The following is a 14,850-nucleotide window of genomic DNA, read 5'->3' as shown; positions in this document are numbered from 1 at the left end:
AACAGTAGACTATTTGACCATGCATCAGGAGTTCATTGACCTTGACAAACAGTGGACTATTTGACCATGCATCAGGAATTCATTGATCTTATAAACAGTAGACTATTTGACCATGCATCAGGAGTTCATTGACCTTGACAAACAGTGGACTATTTGACCATGCATCAGGAGTTCATTGACCTTGACAAACAGTGGACTATTTGAACATGCATCAGGAGTTCATTGATCCTATAAAACAGTGGACTATTTGACCATGTATCAGGAGTTCATTGACCCTGACAAACAGGACAACAGTTGAATATGCACCAGAAGTCATTGCCATTGACAAACGGCGAATCAATTTATCTTGCACCAAAGGGATTGACCTTAAAGAGTCAGGCGGATAAGTTCTAACAGTTAAAGGGCCCAGACTACGAATCCATAGGTTCATGGATCGCGTCTTGCTGCTGCAAAAACATATAGCAAACTGTGGGGCCATGGGTGTGCAACAAGAATGGTGGTCAAATCCTACTATGCACTCAAGCAGGTGGTGGGTGCTGTTGACCAGTTGCCTCCTCTACAGTCTACTAAACCCAAATTGATGAACGTCTATGTGCAGAGAACCTTTATGTAGGTTTACACGAAAATTCTAGAAAAATACAAATAAACTAATAAGTCACTAATCTTGACGATTAATGGACCAGTTGACTGTGCATAAAGAGATTACTGGCCTTGCTAAGCAGTGAATTGGTTGATTTTAAACCAGAGATCTCATCTTGACAAACATGACGTCACTGTAAAGAGGTAATGAGCTTTCACAAATAGCAGAACAGACTTATTGTAGGTTATTTCATTCACCATGACAAATACTGCATCGATAGACTGTAGATAAACAAGGATCAGTTAGCTGGGACAAAAGTAAAATGAAAACAAACCGAATATAGGGATTTTAGTGACAAAAACAAAACATTATATTTTAATTCCCTTATAAGAAGTCTTACTAGCACGTCCTTAAGAATACAGTGTTTTGTTATTCTTTTTTTTAATATTTTCAAGACTTTGTTGTTGTTTTTTCTAATTTAGCTCAGAAGTGATTTCTGTGTTAGAACCATCGGGCAAAATTCAAAAAAATAAAAATAAATGAAGCTATTGGAACTTAATTTTAATGTTTCTGACTTTTAGGCTTAGCTACCTAATGTTTATTACCTTTTACTGTTTGACTTTTAGGCTTAGCTACCTAATGTTATTAATTTTACTGTTTGACTTTTAGGCTTAGCTACCTAATATTTATTACCTTTTACTGTTTGACTTTTAGGCTTAGCTACCTAATGTTATTAATTTTACTGTTTGACTTTTAGGCTTAGCTACCTAATGTTTATTAATTTTACTGTTTGACTTTTAGGCTTAGCTACCTAATGTTTATTAATTTTACTGTTTGACTTTTAGGCTTAGGTACCTAATGTTTAATACAAATAAACGTCAATTGTTTTACCAACAATAACTATTGTGTGGTGCATGATACCTCATTCCAAATGTCATGTGATCCGCTTTTATTTTTGTTTGTTTGTTTGTTTTAAACTATACAAGGGGCTATCTGTTCTGTGCCAACCACGGATATGGAAATTCGGATTTTAGCATTATAAGCCCTCAGACGTACCCCCTGAGACATACACTCTGAAGCTTAAACTAACACTCTCAAGCTTGCCTCGAAAGGGAGGAAGCAAAGTATTACCAACTATCAGTTAAATAAGGACCGAGTCTCTGTTCGTTATGACAGTCGTTATTCAATGGGACACGTGACAAACAATAAGATGGTGAACAGTTTCCAGGTAACACTAAATTCAGAGTTCATTGATAATGTATTTTTATATATTCTCTCGGAACGATGATTTTTATAAGTTCGACAACGATTCTACTTAGGTGAGGTAATTAAAAGACATAATGAAATAATATTAAATAATACTTCTCCAATGAAGTGTCTTAAAATTTACTTTGTATCACGGTAGAGTACTGCGGGAAGAGCAGTAGTCCAGCTAAGGTCGCTCTGATTGCTACACATGCTGATGTGGCTGGCTGCTACCGACATGCTACAACAGGAGAGTACGTCAGTGGCGAAATTTCAGCGTTGTTACAAGAGGTCCAAAGAAAGTTCCAACACATTTTTGACCTTCATGATACAGTTTTTATCACAGATGCTCACGTGGCTGGTTCTCCAGGAATAAAGAATTTAAAACAGTACTTGAACATGGAAAGAACAAAGGTTATTCAGGTATGTACATCCTGATGAATGACAACACGTGGTTTAAATGTGAAGGAAGCTCTCAATAGCAGAGACTTTTTATAGTCTCTTTCGAGAGTAACATATTTATTCGCTACAACTACTGTTCTAAAAAATATATATATTATATACTATAGTATAAATTGTGATTGGATTACTTTTTCTTATTATAGTAGTGTTACGACAGCGGAAGTCACGTGACGCTCAGTGGTGGGATTCAAATATTTTAACAACAGGTTCTCTCACTAGCAGCATGTAAAAATATTAGATATTTAAAAAAGGAGGGGCCAGAAGCCCCCCCCCCCCCAATCACTGAGAAAATAAAGATAGGCCGTCACGGATAGTGTTAAAGATTCTTTAGAAACTTTCAATTAAAAAAGTGTTTTATAACCAAAAACACAGCTTGTAATGTATCTAAGGGTATTGTTCTACAAACCAAGAACATAGCTTGTAATGTATCTAAGGGTATTGTTCTACAAACCAAGAACATAGCTTGGAATGTATCTAAGGGTATTGTTCTACAAACCAAGAAATTAGCTTGGAATGTATCTAAGGGTAGTGTTCTACAAACCAAGAACATAGAACCAAGAACATAGCTTGGAATGTATCTAAGGGTAGTGTTCTAGGAACCAAGAACATAGCTTGTAATGTATCTCAGGGTATTGTTCTACAAACCAAGAACACAGTTTGTAATGTATCTAAGGGTATTGTTCTACAAACCAAGAACATAGCTTGTAATGTATCTAAGGGTATTGTTCTACAAACCAAGAACATAGCTTGTAATGTATCTCGGGGTATTTTCCTACAAACCAAGAACATAGCTTGTAATGTATCTAAGGGTATTGTTCTACAAACCAAGAACATAGCTTGTAATGTATCTAAGGGTATTTTCCTACAAACCAAGAACATTGTTTGTAATGTATCTAAGGGTATTGTTCTACAAACCAGAACATGACTTACGAAACAGGGCTTGTAATGTATTTAACGATATTTATATATTGTTCTACAAACCAGGGCATGACTCATGAAACCGAGCTTGTAATTTATCTAAGGGTACTTATGTACAGTTATAATAAAGTTTTTTCATTACCCAGTCAAGCCGTCTTAGAACTTATATTTTCTTAAAATTATATTTTCTTAAAAGTGAGTTCCTTGTAACGTATCAAAATGCGATGATTCGTGTTCATTTTCAATATCACAATGTTTTAATGTATGCTACAGGAATCAAGCTATCTTTATATTCTCTCAATGCAGGACGTTCCCAAGAGCACAGGATTCTTAGAAGCTATGGTCACTCATCTGCAATCTTGGAGAAAATCATCATGTTCAAATCCCGTGTTGCTATGGCAACACTTTATTGATATGGTTCACATGCAAGTGAACCCCCTAGCAGGAATAGAACACATGAAGGAGCTTATTCAACAGCTGCAGCTTATGGGAGAGGCAAGATGACTTGTCTTAAAAATTAAAAACATGTAATTTCACATTATCTAGCTTCTAGAAAGTACTTTAAGTTCTTTTATAAACATATTTCATATAATTAACACTATTAAATGTTTCTTTCTTCATTCACTTATTCTATACATCTATTAGTAACTGATTAGTTTGTTATTAACATATATGTTTTTCTATTAGTAAGTGATTAGTTTGTTATTAACATATATGTTTTTCTATTAGTAAGTGATTAGTTTGTTATTAACATATATGTTTTTCTATTAGTAAGTGATTAGTTTGTTATTAACATATATGTTTTTCTATTAGTAAGTGATTAGTTTGTTATTAACATATATGTTTTTCTATTAGTAACTGATTAGTGTTGTAAGTAACATATATGTTTTTCTATTAGTAACTGATTAGTTTCTTATTAACATATATCTTTCCCATTAGTAAGTGATTAGTTTGTTATTAACATATATGTTTTCTATTAGTAACTGATTAGTTTCTTATTAACATATTTTTTCCTATTAGTAACTGATTAGTGTTGTTAGTAACATATATGTTTTCTATTAGTAACTGATTAGTGTGTTATTAACATATATCTTTCCTATTAGTAACTGATGAGTTTGATACTAAGATATATGTTTTTCTATTAGTAACTGATTAGTTTCTTATTAACATATACTTTATTGGAATTTTATAGTCAAAATCTAAAACTGTCTTATGTTCTAATATCGTGGTGAGAACATGAAATGTTTACAGGTGATTAATGAATAGCCATACATCTGGTGATAAGAGAAGACAGATAAGTGATTACACATCTGTCACAGCCATTACAAGTGGGAAATTAAAAAAATCAAATGTAAAAGTTTCGTTTCAATCAAACACCATATAACATTTAAAATGTACTTGACTTTTTGGCAAGAACCTAGCCCTAACTTAACATAAGCGCAAAAATGTTACACTAAACGTTATAATACGTTAAGCCTTTCACATTAAGTTTCTTAAGGCTTTTAGGCTTAATTGTTTTATTATGAATCACGAACAAATTGCTTTTTATCTGTGCCAAATTGATTTAATTTTTTTTTAAATTTTGTTTCCTGTTTAGTAAAAAAAGGGTTTCTAAACTAATAAACTATAAAATAAATGACCAAGTTTTTAACCAAATACAAAAATTTGACAAAAGTGTTGATTTATTCATTAAAGACGTTTCACCGAGTAATTGTTCGATTTTTCAGGTTTTGTTTCTTAAGTCATCCCCTTACAATGAAGATATGGTGGTGCTAAACCCAAGGTGTTTGTGTGTAGATTTTATCGGTCATCTGTTGTCCCAAGAGCACCTAGAGCAAGCACGTGTTACAGGATTATACACCACTGATGATTTTCAACTTCTCTTTCCTGAAACGCACGCTTTAGATTTACTGCAGGTGAGAAAATTGATTTAGGAAACTGTAATTATTAACGACTAATTATTTTATGGAAATTTAGAAAAATAATTAATTTCAGTTCATAAGAATGATATTTAACACCTAAAATTATTCATGAAACTCGCGCCCATTATATAATTTCAAATTAATTTGTTTTTGTTGATCCACAATTAAGGTTTTTTTCTTTGGAACTGACAATACACCTTTTCCTAACAAGGATGTCTTTTTATTTTCTTATTCCACACTTACGGCGTATCATTATTACAATAATTTTCCTTCATACTTGTTGTGACGCCAAAGATTTGTTTGTTTGTTTGTCTGTTTTTAATTATGCACAAAGCTACACAAGGGCTATCTGTGCTCTGCCCACCACGGGTATCGAAACCCGGTTTCTAGCGTTGGAAGTCCGCATACATACCACTGTGCCACTGGGGGACAACGCCAAAGATAAAATGTATTTGTTTTAAGGAAATGCTCATATTTTAGAAACCAAAGTACAAGTTGTTGAACGGACAAAACACATTTTTATTGTAACTATAAAGAGCATATTTTTTTCACAATAAATCAATGTTTCTACATAAATATTGGTTTATAAACAAGTGTAGGCATATTTTAATCATTCTAAAACTATGTAAGTATAATTTTTATATTTTAGAGTCAACAGATTTTCGCGTACACGTTTTCTAGTCAATATATTATGAAGAACTTACGAAACTAATATAAAAAATTTCAAATTATGACACGGACGAGATATGACAGACCAGATATGACACGGGCGAGGTATAACACGGACGAGATATAACACGGGCGAGGTATAACACGGACAAGATATGACACGGACGAGATATAACACGGACAAAATATGACAGACGAGATATGACACGGGCGAGGTATAACACGGACAAGATATGACAAGGTATGGCAGACGAGATATGACAGACCAGATATGACACGGGCGAGGTATAACACGGACAAGATATGACACGGACGAGATATGACACGGACGAGATTTGACTAAAACTGCAGTTACAGTTAGTCATAACGTGGTCTAATAATTTCTTAATAAGTACCCATAGATTTCGGTTCTTTAAAATATAACTTATAATTTTATAGTGCTAGCATTCTTACATGAATGCCTTTATGCTTTCCGACCCTCTCGTCTGTCATACCTCACCCGTGTCATATCTTGTCCGTGTTATACCTCGCCCGTGTCATATCTGGTCTGTCATATCTCGTCTGCCATACCTCACCCGTGTCATATCTTGTCCGTGTTATACCTCGTCCGTGACATATCTCGTCTGTCATACCTCGCCCGTGTCATATCTTGTCCGTGTCATATCTCGTCGTGTCATATCTCATCTGTCATATCTCGTCCATATTATACCTCGTTCGTGACATATCTCGTATGTCATACCTCGTCTGTGTCATATCTCGTCCGTGTTATACCTCGTCCGTGACATCCTCTGTCATACCTCGCCCGTGTCATATCTTTTCCATGTCATATCTCGTCTGTCATACCTCGTCCGTGTCATATCTCTTCAGATTTGTCACTTGCGGTATTTCAACTTTGTTATCTTCCTCAACTGTAAAATGAACCCAGAATCTCTTGCACATCGGGCGAGTGGCTGCTAGTAAGATGATTTTTACCAACAACAATTTTTTATGGTGTAAACACCTTTTCCAAGTTGGCAAAACATAATTATACTTCACATGAGACATTAGTATTAGGCCTATTACGTTTTTTAACACTGCATTATTTATCTAGTCTATTAAGGATTTTTAAAACTTAGAAGAATGTTTAATAATAATAGTATTCAAATCACACTATATGAACCATATCCATTGCCGACGACGCTTTTCGCTTCAATCCAGAGTTCATCAGGCCGGCTGGGATACAACAAATACTGCAGTGTTGTGTTCTAAACACTATTTGTAAAAGCTTTTATTTAATGACGTGAAAACCTTTTCCAAGCTGGTTAAACATGGTTATTATTAATTATACTTGTTACAAGACATTAATATTAGGCCTACTATATTTTAACACTTTATTCTTTATCTAATCCATTATGGATTTTCAAGAATTAGGAGTGTGTATGATAAAAAAGTTTTTCAACCACACTATATTTGTCATATCCACACATGTAAAATACAACAGATAATAACGGTTAAAATCCAATTAACAGCATATGGACAGAGAAGGTTTTTTTTTATTCTTTACACAGGTAGCACAGGCCTTAAATATATGCACTCGCTGTGACAGTGATGACGACGTTGAGTACGAGTTCCCCTGCTTTAATCTCATAGAAACTCTAGAAGGATTGTGGGAGAAAGGAGATAAGCGCTATGTTAATGGGGCTTATGCTGGCATCAAGATCCAAGCCCCAAGTGAATTACCTTATATCTTAGCTTGCCTCTTCCCTCGTCTTCAGGTTTGTTGGTTCGGTCTTTCTTTTTTATCATTTCCTCCTGTCATTTCAATAAGTGTTGAAAGATATTAACTTACGTGAAACTCCTTAATTCATTAACATAGGTTCAAAATGCTTAGAGTTTAATGAAAAGAAAACGTAAATTTGATTTAAAGAGATAAAATGCACCAGGTTATGGTAATTAGACAATATCAGTTATAGTTAATATATTTTTGAATATTAAGTAGTCGAGATAGCAATAACAGTCGTTGAAAAAATATTTCCATAAATTATAAGGTCCAGATGAGAAGGTCAGCTAATGAGCACCCTGATCCAGAAAATGACCTCTACCAATGGCATCATGGCTTTAAATTTTGTAGTGGGTGTCTAGAAGGGTTGGTGACTCTTGCTGACCATAGAAAAACCATTGAGATCAAAGTTCGAGGACCAAATTCACGAAGGACAGACTGGTAAGGTAGATTTAGCTGTGAAATTCAAAGTCATTACTGGAGAAACAAAACGCTAAACAGGAGGCTTGAGTATTGTTTGAGGGGTTGATTGGCATTGAAAGGTACACAAACCACAGTAATAGAACAATGTATCTATATACAGGTATAATATAGATGTGGTTTTTACATATTGACATCAAGGTTACCCTATTATCAATATTTCTAGTTTGGTTGGTATGTATCTCTATACAGGTATAATATAGATGTGGTTTTTACATATTGACATCAAGGTTACCCTATTATCAATATTTCTAGTTTGGTTGGTATGTATCTCTATACAGGTATAATATAGATGTGGTTATTCTATATTGACATCAAGGTTACCCTATTATCAATATTTCTAGTTTGGTTGGTATGTATCTCCACACAGGTATAATATAGATGTGGTTTTTACATAATAACATCAAGGTTACCCTATTATCAATATTTCTAGTTTGGTTATCTTTACGTATTGTGTGAGATTCGTAACATATTTGTTTTTGTTTGTTTGTAGTTAAGCACAAAGCTACACAATGGATTATCTGTGCTGCATCAACCACGAATATCGAAGTACCACTGTTATACCGAATTTCACAAACATACATAATATGTAAAAGTATTTTTTGTGTGTGTTTATCTTCCAATGTACACTTTAGTACTTTTGATATAATTATTAAATTAAAACATGACTGACTCCACACGCGATTGAATGACCACTGTTTTCACCATCCTCACTGATGACAAATATCAGTTGTTTGTCATACTTTATCATAAAATAACATATTATAAAATCTTGTTGGTATTTGGTTCAACTACTTACTTACAAGGTGGTAAATGTTACCTTCATATCTTAATGTTATAAACATCTATCACTTTATATTCAGAAACATCTCGCGCATTCTGGAAAAAAAAAAATCATCTCCTACAACTGAATGATCGCCTTAAACAGATATTTCCTGAAGTTCCGGTTGTCTCCTTCCGGAAAAGCAGAACTCTAAAAGATATCCTTGTCCATACAAAAGTGAATTACATCCCACCCAAAAATGGTTGTCATCCATGCAATAAAGCTCGTTGTCAAACCTGTAAGCATATAAAAACTACTGACTCATTTTCTGACATGCACAATCAAAGAAACTTTAAAATATCCAAAAGAAATCACTTGTGAAACAAAAAACACCATTTACTTTATACAGTGTAAAAAATGTAATTACCAATATGTAGGACATACACAAACAACTCTTAGAGAACGTTTTAACAACCATAAATCTTCTATTAACACCGAAAAAGATCTCCTTGTTGCTCAACAATTCAACCAACCCGATCATTCTATTAACGATGTTACTCTCATCGGCATTGAAACAAGATTCAAAACTTAAGCAGATAGAGAAATAAAAGAAGCTTATTGGATTACTAATCTAAACACTGTTCAACATTGTGGAATTAATCTAGATCCTGGAATCAGTGATCTCCGTTCATTGGTTTGTTCTCTAAATCCTGTAATCAATGATCTTCGATCATTGGTTTGTTCTCTAAACCTGGAATCAGTGATCTTCGATCATTGGTTTGTTCTCTAAAGCCTGGAATCAGTGATCTCCTATCATTGGTTTGTTCTCTTGATCCTGTAATCAGTGATCTCCTATCATTGGTTTGTTCTCTAGATCCTGGAATCAGTGATCTTTGATCATTGGTTTGTTCTCTAAATCCTGTAATCAGTGATCTCCAATCATTGGTTTGTTCTCTAAATCCTGTAATCAGTGATCTCCTATCATTGGTTTGTTCTCTAAATCCTGTAATCAGTGATCTTCGATCATTGGTTTGTTCTCTAGATCCTGGAATCAGTGAACTCAGATCATTGGTTTGTTCTCTAGATCCTGGAATCAGTGATCTCCAATCATTGGTTTGTTCTCCAAATCCTGAAATCAGTGATCAAAGATCATTGTTTTTTCTCTCTCTAGATCCTGAAATCACTTATCTCTGATAATTGGTTTGTTCTCTGTCAGAAAAATTATTTTTATTTTTGTACTCACAATGTTTACTCCTAATCTTTCTAATACTTACTATTTATTTGTGATAATTTTCCATGCCTGTCTTTAGAAGTTTATCTGCTTAACATATTGTTTTCAGTCAGTCTCCATGTGTCACCTTTATTTTACATTAACATCACCTAGGTATAGTTTTTCTTGACTATTTGTAAAGCAAACTATTTCTAACACCTTTTTTTACATAACATTCTCGTTTCCAGACGTGTTGCACCGGAAATGACACACTTACAAACAGTACATTGAAAAATATACAAAAACACTTCCTGTGGCCTTCATGACGTCCCTAAACTCCCTGTATATAGCACTCATTCAGTTACACTACCATATCCAGATTTTCCCTGAAGTAGAAAGTGCTCAGGTTGTAGGGTTTATATCGTTTTATTTTTAAATTTCTTGAACCTACGTGTTTTTCTGACATCATTAATGCAAAATGTCTGTTTAACTTCATGTCACGATTCAACTTGTTACTTAGAGGGTGACCATATATCACACCTGATATCTGACTATTATAAACACCACGTTAAACGTCTGTTTAACTTGACTTAACATTTGAACTTGTTGCTTACAAATTAATCTGATTTTATACATGATATCTGACTGTTGTAAAACAACACCAAACAGCTTGATTGTATAGCTGTATTGATAATAATTGAACTTAACACATTATTTCCAACCCGTGTTTTTCACTATATATCTTTTGTGCATCCCAGTTTCTACTTTCTGGAAGACCTGGTGAGTGTGGTGGACCAGATGATGATTGATACCTGTCCTGGACTCCTCGTAAGTAAGCACCTTCTTAGCAGCTCAGAACTCCGGCTTCATTCACTTCAGCCAGCTAGTTACCCCCCTGACAAGGTGATTTTGGCTCTTTTAAAGAATGGAACATCAGCCGTTGTTTTAGGGCACAGCCACAAGGAGGAAGTATTGGACTTGGTTTTTTTTGGTGCATCTGATTTAATTGCTCAGTGTCTTACTCCAAGGTCTGAGTCTAACGCTGATGTGGGTGTTATTCTTGCCCCAGATCTTCATGTATCTCACCTGTCACTGCTGTCCCGCCAGAAGTTGTGTTCTGTGCTTGATCCCCCAGAATCAATGGGACGAGATTGGTGTATGCTCGGGGTCCTGCTCGGAATGTCCGAAGATCTCCCTGATATAGATCCTGGCACTTGTCCATCCTTCAGTCCGACTGCTCGTACCCTAGAAGAGTGGACCAAACATCCTGACAGTACAATTGGAAATCTTCTCACAAAGCTGGAGGAACTTGGTCGGAAAGACGCCATTCAGGTCATCCTTCAGTCAGCTCCACTCTTGAAAGTATTTCCTTCACCAGATGAATTCCAGGACAACCTGGATGTGGCTGGAGCAGGTTCCCACTCGTCTAGTTCCAACGTTTCTTGATAAGATGATAAAAGCATCCATTGCTTTCAAAGAAATTAAAATATCATTACTTGTTGTTTTCCATTGCTATCAGAGAAAAGATCTTTCTTGTCATTTTTTTTCTGTTAAATTCCTTGGAGCAAATAAAAAATAAATCATTCATCGAGTCTAAAAATTCATATCTCGATATATTGTCATATAATGGCAAATTCGTCATATATTTACATTTTGTGAGACTTTTTATATGTATAATATTAACAATTGAAAATAGTTTAAACGGTTAATATTTAATGTGTTGCTATAAAAATCTAAATACTCACCTTACAGTTAACCTATCCTTATACGAATTCATAAAAGGAGAATCCAGCTGAATTTACTAGAACCTTTCTTAATCTGCATGAATTTTTAAACGTATTCCCATTGTGATAAAAACCACACTCAACTTAACTTTAGTGTGTAATTAACTGTGTGGTTATAATCATTAGATATGATTCAAAGAGTTGCGCACTGAGATGGAACTAACAATATGTCTTTTTAGCATATATTTAAATTTCATTGTTTGACTTAGTACAACTTGGAATGAAAAACTATAATTTTTTTCTATCTTCAGCTGCTAGCAATCAAGACTTACTTATTTAAGTTAAAGTTTAAACATTTCGAATGTATCAACAAAGTCAAATAATAAACTTAATATGTATTATTTACTTTTATGATTGTTTCTGTCGAGAGTTTTCTAGTGAGGTTGGAATTAACGTCATACTTGTACAAAAGTCTTACAAAAACTTCTCAAGCCATGAAGATACTCTGTTTATTTGTTTGTTGGTAAGCACAAAGCTACACAATGGGTTATCTGTGCTGTGCTCACCACGGGTAGCGAAACTCGGTTTTTAGTGTTATAAGCCTTCAGATTTATCGCTGAGCCATCACGAAGATACAACTAAAAATAGAACTACAAAAAATAATATGATCATTATGGTAAGTGGCTGTACAGAGTAGGGCATAGCAACAAGAATATCAAAAGCCTTGACATGCGATTTGTTTTATATTCCTATCGTGAGGACTAAGAAACTATTGATTTCACTGACGCGAGTTCATTTCTAAAAATAACTCGTTAATTCACCTAAAAAGAACAATCAAAATCCACGCACAGAAGGCGCTAGTACAAGTTGTAAGGTTTTATTCATTTATCTATTTACTTATTTATTTATTAACCTATTTATTTATTCATCTGTTTATTACTTCATTCGTCTGTTTACTTATTGATTCATCTATTTATTACTTCATTCGTCTGTTTACTTATTTATTTATTCATCTATTTATTACTTCATTCGTCTGTTTACTTATTTCTTTATTAACCTACTTATTTATTCATCTGCTTATTACTTCTTTTTAATAACTTATTTATTTATTCACCTGTTTATTACTTCATTCGTCTGTTTACTTATTTCTTTATTTATTCATTTGTTTATTACCATATTCGTCTGTTTACTTATTTCTTTATTAACCTACTTATTTCTTTATTCACATGTTTACTTATTTGTTATTAACCTACTTATTTATTTATTCCCCTATTTACTTACCTATTTATTTATTTATCTGTTCATAAATGCATTTTTGCTATTTATTTAATTACGTTTTCCTGGTATCAACACATCACTGATTACTTGATTGTAAGCCTCTACAGGCTCAAATTACTCACAGGTGTCGCTACTTGTTCCATACATAAGATGCAATAGTAAAGCAATTTCTGGAAGTTTATCTTGATTACCATTCAATTCCTTTGATTTTATTTCATACTGATCTACCCATTCACTTCTTTAAGTTTCTCAACGAGCAGGCATGATGAACAGGGTTAAAACAGTCAAAATTTAAAATACTCCTTACATTTTTGCTTTAGTGATAATTTTAAGAGCACTTTGGTCGTCTATTTACCACTGAAACTTTCGAAGAAAATGGGATTGTGTAGCACGGGATACGACAAACATGGCGAAAATTGTACACCAGAAGTGACGATATAATCAAAAGCTCTTGATTAGTAGTTCAGTAGTAGATAACTTAGAGTATCATTAACTTCTGATGACAGCAAGTTACCAGTAAAGGTCAGAACTACACAAAATTTGTAATAACTAGAATACATGAACACCTTTGTTGTCCGTGACGTTTTCGACCGTAATTCCAATAATATCTTTTGAGGTTCTTTCTACTTAGAACTTGTTTTTTTCTACTTTTACCAATCCCTTGTCTCTTGAAGTATGCGCAAAGCTTTATTTAATCCTCTCTAACAATGTGTACCGATCAATGAAAAAATAAGAAAAATTTCGACAGCGTAACTTTAGAATAGTTGAATGCCTGAGATAAATTGCAACGACACGTGTTATTGCTTAACGATTGAGTCGTGTAGCAGGACGGCACAGATAATACAACAAAACACTATTGTTTATGAAGATAAAAAATTACAAAACAAATTAAATGCAAAAACAAATCGTACAACAAATAGTAATGTTATTATCATTTTTTTCTAACTAAATTAGCAAAGTTCGATTTATTCAAAAATAGTTTACTACACGAACTATGAGCTATGTTTTAACACAACTAATCAGCCATCAACTAGTCTCTATATACACACATGGTCAGTCAGCGGAGAGCCAGAGCAAATACAGTAGAAATCTAAAAGATAATCAACACGTATACGAGAAAGAATAGAGCAATACAACAATGAGATGAGACATGAAACTACTGGCAATTATCATTATAAAGTTGCATATTATCACCTTAACAATTAGTTACGAAGTTAAAGTGTAGACGTGATAATTTAAAAAAAAATTGTGATAATTCTGTAAAATTATTTATCGCCTAATTGGTAGCAAGAAGGATTTTGAATTGAAAACTCGCCAGGAGAAATTTCATTTACGAAAACTGAGAATTAGATTATAATTGTTGTCCACGAAATCTTGAAACTAGAACAAATTCTATTCTCTTTAATAAACAATGAAGTAAAACTTACTTATAGTATTTTTATGTGCAATCGAAAAGTTTATAGCATCATAATTAAAAGTTATGGTTTTACTGGAACCTTTGAACTTGAATATATTGACGGTGTTAATAAAACCTGGATAAGTCAGTAAAATATATCATCAGTTATATCATTCTAGAAACAATATTATCTAACATTTCCTCAGTTTGGATTATATTTAACCTCTGGTCACACCTACAAGTATCAGAACTAAATACTGTTACGACAGCGGAAGTCACGCGACGCTGGGAGCATGCGCGCTGGAATTTCTAGAAGGATCATGACTTATCGAGGAACCCCGCGAATGATCATGAATTTCCTAGTGCGTTCGGGATGCCCCCCTTTTTAGTATATAAGCCTGGCAGATAAAGCCTGCAGGATGATTGATTGAAGGGATATAGATA

General features: G+C 33.8%; 1 protein-coding gene across 1 annotated transcript in view; it reads left to right on the top strand.

Annotated features, from left to right (window-relative positions):
- The window catches only part of LOC106465908 (death-associated protein kinase dapk-1-like), a gene marked incomplete at its 5' end in the record, with an annotated part of 13,019 nt that extends 926 nt beyond the window's left edge, over positions 1 to 12,093 (top strand). The window contains 6 exons of the mRNA XM_013926145.2: positions 1,986 to 2,248; positions 3,512 to 3,700; positions 4,933 to 5,121; positions 7,344 to 7,550; positions 7,824 to 7,996; positions 10,767 to 12,093. Coding sequence (XP_013781599.1) covers positions 1,986 to 2,248; positions 3,512 to 3,700; positions 4,933 to 5,121; positions 7,344 to 7,550; positions 7,824 to 7,996; positions 10,767 to 11,454 — 1,709 coding nt within the window. The remainder of the gene's footprint in view (positions 1 to 1,985; positions 2,249 to 3,511; positions 3,701 to 4,932; positions 5,122 to 7,343; positions 7,551 to 7,823; positions 7,997 to 10,766) is intronic.
- Positions 12,094 to 14,850: the final 2,757 nt, after the last annotated feature.

Source organism: Limulus polyphemus, unplaced genomic scaffold (assembly GCF_000517525.1).
Source record: "Limulus polyphemus unplaced genomic scaffold, Limulus_polyphemus-2.1.2 Scaffold2091, whole genome shotgun sequence".
NCBI classification, from domain to species: Eukaryota; Metazoa; Arthropoda; class Merostomata; order Xiphosura; family Limulidae; genus Limulus; species Limulus polyphemus.
Note: the sequence above shows the minus strand (reverse complement) of the source record. Positions and strands in the feature narration are given on the sequence as shown.